This window comes from Erinaceus europaeus, chromosome 4, assembly GCF_950295315.1.
Source record: "Erinaceus europaeus chromosome 4, mEriEur2.1, whole genome shotgun sequence".
In the NCBI taxonomy this organism is placed as follows: domain Eukaryota; kingdom Metazoa; phylum Chordata; class Mammalia; order Eulipotyphla; family Erinaceidae; genus Erinaceus; species Erinaceus europaeus.
Window position 1 is genome coordinate 135,818,776 of NC_080165.1, and position 7,456 is coordinate 135,826,231.

The window sequence follows — 7,456 nt, forward strand, 5'->3', positions numbered from 1 at the left end:
CCCATAAAAACTCCATAAGATAAAAATTTGATGATGCTGATTTACATTAATTAGGTGGCCCCTTCCTTTGCTTTTGGCTTTTATTACTTGCTGTAGGGTTTAGTTTAATCTTTGAAGACTGGGAGGGAGATGTTAAACCTTAAAGCTTCATTAAAAAAATTGTATCCTGGAATACAAGTATCTTGCAATTTAAAAGACTCTGATATTTAACTCTTTTGGTTGTTTTGGCTCTATTCTATCTTTCTAGGTATGACAGGTGCTCAAGTAATTCAGCGATTGAATGAAAACTATAGACTTCCTCAGCCCTCTAACTGTCCGCCGCAATTCTACACCATCATGTTGGAATGCTGGAATGCAGAACCTCAGAAACGGCCGACATTTGAGTCACTGTACTATAAATTTGAGGACTATTTTGACACAGACTTTTCACAGCCAAATTCTAGCAACTTTCATAATAACCACTGATGATGAACCAAATAATAATGATGTAGTAGAGTTGAGTGATCAGTACGGAGATACAGTCTTAGTAACCAACTGCAAAATAAGTTTATCGTGATATGTTTCAGTGATAGGATAAGTTTCATCATGTATTATAAAAAATAGTTGTATGTGTGTTTTACTGACCGGGCAACATTGCAGGACAGTTTAAGATGATGTAACATTTTCTCACTGCCTGTCAAAACCAAGCATACGAAGCGAAGTTATTTTTCTTTTAAAAAGAGTCTTACATTTCTATTTATTGTTGAAATGCCGATCAAGAGGATCAACAGATGGTAGTCAATTTTTACTCAGTGACTGTTGTAGCATTTTCCTGTTTACTGATTAAAGTGGTTATTCATTATTCCTCAGTTTGCTGAATGCCATCAGGCTGTTATTATGAAGGAGTTTGATTGCTTTGCTGCACAGCAGGACCTGTGCCTTGAAATTTCTTTTTCTCTTTTAAAATATCCTGTAACTACAATGATGGTAGAGTCATGTTAAATGGCTTGATTGTACTTTGAGTAATTGCACATGTTTTTCCTTTGCATAAAAAAAAAAGTGAAGCAGCTGTTGAGAGAAAGAATTAAAATCTCATTTTGTAGAAGGAAATGATGGAAGCTTTCTATACCTCAGTATGTGTCATCTGAGAATCATCTACATTGGTTTTGATCTTCTAGTGTTAAGAATGAGCTTGCAAAGTGGATGAGTTATCATCTACAAAAAATGAGTGAGAAAAGTTGATAGCTTGCAAGACCCCAAAAAGTAGGTATCAAAGTAGTTTAGGAAATTAAAAGATAGAAGCAAGATTGCTATGGCCTAGGATTTCTGAGTGACAATGATATGTCTTTGGCATATATGCCAGAGTTTTAAATTGTCTACAAAACAGTTAAAGTTCTGTTTCATATACAATGGCTTGGAATAATGTCTGACCTCTGTTATGAAACTATATATATTTTTTATCTGGTTGGATAGAAGAAATTTCCCTTAACTTTAATTAGAATGTTACTGTCTTCTTATATATGAGTCTATCAAATTCTGTGCCTCATGAGATGATAACGAAGATTTCCCAAAATTAATTTCAAAAATCAAATGTAGTTGTAAAGGTCTCTTGACATAGAACAATGCAAAAAAAACATACCAAGAGAAAACAAATTATTTTGAATACATTTTCTCATCTTTCTCTATAGTGGCAGACATATTAAAATAGTTACAAAAATCCAAGTGTAAGTAGCTTAAGCACTAAGTAAATTTATGAACTTATTTATGAATTTAACTCTTTAGTTAGAAGACTGGAGGCAGGGGAAGGCCTCAGATACAATACCACTGGCAATTCAACAGCATTAACATTAACAAGACACAAGTCCCTTCAGACCTTTGACTATGCTATCACCCTTGAACTCATAGTCACAGATGGCTTCAGTAGAAATGGGATCTCCCTATTCTCTTCATCTAGGAGGAAATCTCTTCATCTAGGAGGAAATGTGAATCCTCTCTTGAATTTTATCTTACATAAAAATCTTTTTTTTTTTTTGCTTGAGTAAGTTGGTAACATATGCCTAGTCCTGTACTGGTAATAGACAATGTGAATAGCATATCAGATTATTTTAAAGTATTAAAGTTCTGCTACTGCAGCTGACAATATGACCCCCTTTCTTGGGGACAAGTTGGGAGCTTACCTTACCGAATGAAATTATAGAAAGTTAGATCTTATGTCAATGTACATTAAGGGGAAAGTTCCTGGAAATGAAATAGCCATATTATGCATGTGGTAGGTGTATATAAACACAAACTTTTCTGAAACAAAAATGAATTATATGGCACTAAGAACCATCAACATTCTTGATTCCTTTACAAATAGAATATATTTGTAAGATAAGGCCACCAGTAATTTTTCAAATCAGTAACTCTATATAGGACAATTTTAACTACTTAAAGTTGTCAAGTTTTATGCAATTGAGGAAAAGAGTATACAGAACTAGTTCTTAAAATTAAAAGGAAAAAGTCATTTCTTCACACTCATTTCTTATAGTTCAATCCTGTTGAGCATATATAGAAGTGAAATTAAATATTTCAGTTTCATCTTGAAAATTCAAATCCTGTATAATTTATCTTTTTTTGTAGCTGCTAATAATAATAAAATTTCAAGTAAGATCTGATTTTGAAATGTATAAAGAAGGTTAGTCTATCTTATTTTAATACCCTGAAACCTGTTTAACGTACTACATTTGATTCTTGGAGACATTTATGCTCAAGGTTCTGTCAAAGCAATCTATTATTCTTGTTTTCACCTGATGGATCATGGAGAAAAATAATGGATTCAGTTATGAGAAACAGTAATAGATTTTTTTAAAGCTGACATAAATTTCTCTCCCTGTATAGAATAAAAGGATTAGGAAAAGATACGTTGAATTTTCTTACAATGAGCCAGCTCTTGTTAAATTTACCTCTCATAAATTGTACCAAAGCACTTTATATGAAATGTTTTATTTATGTAATTCAGTTATTTGGAGGTGGTGGTGAGGGAGGTGTCTACGTCATTTTATGTAATATTTCAAATCTCTTTTGATAAAAAAACTTAGACTTTTTGCAATATTTTTTTTGGGGGGGGGCAATTCCATTAAGACCTTTTATGAAGGTTAGGAAGGAAATAGGTTTACATTCCCAAAGGTCAAAAGAGAAACAAAGTAGGTTCCTAGTAGTTGTGAAACCTAAATACTGTGATATATATATTCAAAGTAATCAGAAATCTGCAGACTGGACTGATGGAGTGAATAAAGGACACCAAAGGAAATGTCTGATGTCTGATGTCAAGCTGGGTCCATTTAAAATGACTTTCCACATGTTTCTATGTGGTGACAGCATGGATCAACGGAAACATAAGGGACCCAAACTCTTTTAATTCTCTGATGACCCAAGGGAACAACTGTTCTTGGAAGGATGTCTTTCTGTCACCCACCTGGAGCTTTCTGGAGGAAGCAGGGCCCAGCAGGTGATTCATGCCTTTGCCAAGCAAATGTCCTATCTACAATAATAGTTTTCAGACTCCAGAAGACCATATGCTTTATAGACCAAGCAACCTGGTTGGTTATGTGTCCAGTATAGTTTTTCAGTACTCTTTGCAAAGATTCAATCTGTGAAACAGAGTGGGGATACTTAGGGTACTTATCAAATTGTATTATTGTGTTCTCCCACGGACAAAGATCATTTGTAAAGAAACCAGTGATGATGCTTGTGTACCTAGTTACTGGAATAGCCTGTGGCTGTATCTGGAAATATTCATTTCTATATTTCCTGGCACTGTTATGCAGAAATTTTGGTAATAATTTTCAATGTGATTTGAGTATTTAGACAAAATAAAAAAAAAATCTCGGAATCTGGTGAAGACTTACACCTCTTTTAAAATCATGACTCCAGCAATATTGTATTCTTTTACTGCCTATATTGCCTTAATAAACTTTTCAGGTATTTTTCTTTTTAAAAAATATTAAATAAATGATGGTAAGTGCCTCAGATTATTTATTGCATCTAGGGAAAAACTAGAAAATAAAAATAGTATTCAAACTCTAAATTTTAATGCCTCTAATAAGTTTGACTTCAGACAGGATCCAGATGACCTGAGATAGAAATTATCAGAGTGAGTAATAAGGAAAGAGGCTCAATTATTTCCATTTGCTCTTTGAGGCTGGTGGATACTTCGTCCACTAATCATCTGAAACAAGAGACTTCAATGCAGTATATTTTTCATACTTGTGAAAAATAATTAGTCCTTCCATAAAAGGGTAACAAATCTCAAACATGTCTCAAATACCTATTCATATGCATTTCTGTAGAGGGAATTCAAGTCTTGCTACATAATAACCACTATATCAAATTGTAGAGAAATATCATTAAAAATAACTAAAATTGCTTGGTTTGGAAGATGCTAACCATTGTTGTGTAACAGCTTCTGAACATTTCAGAACAGAGAATTTGAATTGATTATTTGTAACATAAAGCTGCTTGATTTTAAATCAAATTGTGTTAATTTTTACAGTATACAATTTACAAGAGAAAGAGACAATGTAGTCGTCAATCCTTTTAAAAATCTACTTTTAATTATTTATTAAGAAGCATGGGAAACAAAGCCATTTAGTTATCCAGAATAATATACATTAAAGGTATGACAGTGAGAGATTTATTCTCAAAACATGTATTTCTGAATTATTTCTTTTGCTGACAATTATATTGCACAATTACATATTAATGGATATTACTAGTGATAAACATATTGGCAAGAAGGATCAAGGAGATTTCTTTTAATTGTGCCACTTGTTGTGATGTTATCATTCTCCTTAATTGAAATACAATTAATAAAAAATGTATCTCTGGTGTTTTAAAAATATTAAGGCATATTTTTTCAAGAAAGTACATTTTATTCTAAGTGTTCTATCTTTATTTGCACCAAGTTGTTAATCAGACTAGTTACATCAGGCTATTATTATTATTTCTAAAATTGACTAGTTTCAGAGGTTAAGGTGATTACAAACTTATAAATTTAATGCATTGTATAGCAAATAAAATGTTTTCTCAGTTGACTACAAAAAGTGTGATTTTGTGATAAGGAAATAAGCCTATAAGTCTGGAATATAGTCTCTAGTCTGAAAAATATGATCTCGTCTATATAATATACTCTCTTTTTTCTTTCTCTTCTTTCCTTTTCTTTTTCTTCCTTTTCTTTCTTTCTTTCTTTTTTTTTTTTGCAATATACTCTCTACAGTTCTGCTGCTTCATTCACCTTTTTTTTGAAAACCAATATGATTAAAACACAGAAACAAAACCCAATCTTCTTCTGATGCTCTTTGTTCTGACACTGGTAATGAGAATAGTCATGGACTTCAGGCTGACAATCAAATGCTGGGTTCCAGGAGATTACATATGTCACTTCTATTCACAGATCATTGACTATACTCACCTAGCTTCCCACAGACAAAAGGAATCCTGGGTCTGTAAAACTACCATGTACTTAAAGGTAGGATAACAGAAATACTCTCTCACTAGCACTAACACTGGCACAGGACATTCAAACCTTACAGTGATGCTGAATGGTAGACCATCATGCATACTCATCTATGCATTTCATTTTGTTCAACTCAGATCAATTGTCTGTAAGTAGGATACATTGAGCCAAATGCCAGGACAAAATTGTGAACACTGAAATAGACTTAATTTTTTTTTTAATAGCCTCTATGGTTATCACTGGGGTGACCTTCCAGCAGCCATTTTTTCCACCCCCCCTTTTTTCCTTTCTGAAAGAGACAGAGAGGGTGTCGGGCGGTAGCGCAGCGGGTTAAGCGCACATGGTGCAAAGCCCAAGGACTCCGGGTTCCAGCCCCCGGCTCCCCACCTGCAGAGGGGTTGCTTCACAGGTGGTGAAGCAGGTCTGCAGATGTCTTTCTCTCACCCTCTCTTTCTTCCCCTCCTCTCTCCAATTTTCTCTCTCTTATCCAGCAACGACATCATCATCATCAACAACAATAATAACTACAACAACAATAAAACAAGGGTAACAAAAGGGAAAATAAATAATAAAAAAAATCTAAAAAGAGAGGGAGAAATTGAATGTGAAGGGGAGACAAAAAGGGAGAAAAAATGAGAGACACCTGCAGCAAGGCTTCAACACTTGACATAGAGTTTTTTTTTCTTTAAAAGTTTATCTGTTCTATCAAGGAAGCAGAGTGCAATATGTGAAGTTCATCATCACAAATCTATGTGCACAACCTTCTAATTTTCTCTATTTAAAAAATTTTATTATCTTTCTTTTTATTTATTTGATAGAGACAGCCAGAAATCAAGAGGGAAGGTGTTGGTAGAGAGGAAGAGACAGAGAGACACCTGCAACACTGCTTTTCCACTCACAAAGCTTTCCCCCTGCAGGCGGGGACTGGGTGCTTGAACCTGGATCCTTGTGCATTGTAACATGTGTGCTCAACCAGGTGCCTCACCACTTAGCCCCAACCTTCTAATTTTCTCCTTTCTTCCTCCCTTCCTTCCTTCCTTCCTTCCTTCCTTCCTTCCTTCCTTCCTTCCTTCCTTTCCTCTCTCTCTTTCTTTCTTTCTTTTTAACAAAAAGAATGTACCTGCCATTATGACATTTGGATAATGACAGTTTTTAAATTTATTTCCCCTTTTGTTGCCCTTGTTTCTTCTTGTTGTAGTCATTGTTGTTGTTATTGATGTTGCTGTTAGATAGGACAGAGAGAAATGGAGAGAGGAGGGAAAGATAGAAAGGGGGAGAGAATGATAGACACCTGCAGACCTGCTTCACCACCTGTGAAGCGATTACCCTGCATGTGGAAAGCTGGGGGCTCGAACAGGAATCCTCACGCTGGTCCTGTATACCTCCTAACTTTCTTCTTCAAAATTAACTTATTGTTAATAATTGCTAGCCACTATCTACCTTTATACTTAATTACTGAACCTGTCTCACAGAAGTCCAGGTAAATGAATACATTTCTCATCACTTTTGTAATGAGGAGTTTTTCAGAGAGATTTAACAGGAAGTTGTGTGGTAGGTCTTCTAGAAAGATTCCATAAGAGGTGAGCAGAGAATTGGTGGGGACGCTTTCTTGATTTTCTCTTTTTCTGTTTTAGGCCTGGAAATATATAGTCATCTAAGATTATAAAGAAAACTTACAGATCAAAGTTATTTTTCCATAGAGTTTGAGTTTTTGATGAGAGGGAAACTGCTTTGCCAACCTCAGGAATTGTTCTATAGAAGAGAAGGAAATATTATGCCATTTAGTAATCACTGTTTCCAGTCTTTATTTCTAGATAGCAGGAATCAGTATGTGAATGGATTTATTATTGTTGACACTGGGATCTTAGACTTGTTTGATTCCACTGCTTTTGAGTGATTTCTTGGTTCTCCTAATTTTAAGATATTTTTTTAAATTAAAAATTCTCTTTATTTAATTTTTGCTTAGAGACAGCAAGAAAT

At 34.3% G+C, this 7,456-nt stretch overlaps 1 protein-coding gene across 2 annotated transcripts in view; it reads left to right on the top strand.

Annotated features, from left to right (window-relative positions):
• FRK (fyn related Src family tyrosine kinase) overlaps positions 1-3,992 on the top strand; it is a 138,169-nt gene extending 134,177 nt beyond the window's left edge. For both annotated transcript variants that reach the window (XM_016187243.2, XM_007521056.3), the window contains exon 8: positions 248-3,992. In XM_016187243.2, coding sequence (XP_016042729.1) covers positions 248-465 — 218 coding nt within the window. In that variant the 3' untranslated portion in view covers positions 466-3,992. The remainder of the gene's footprint in view (positions 1-247) is intronic.
• Positions 3,993-7,456: the final 3,464 nt, after the last annotated feature.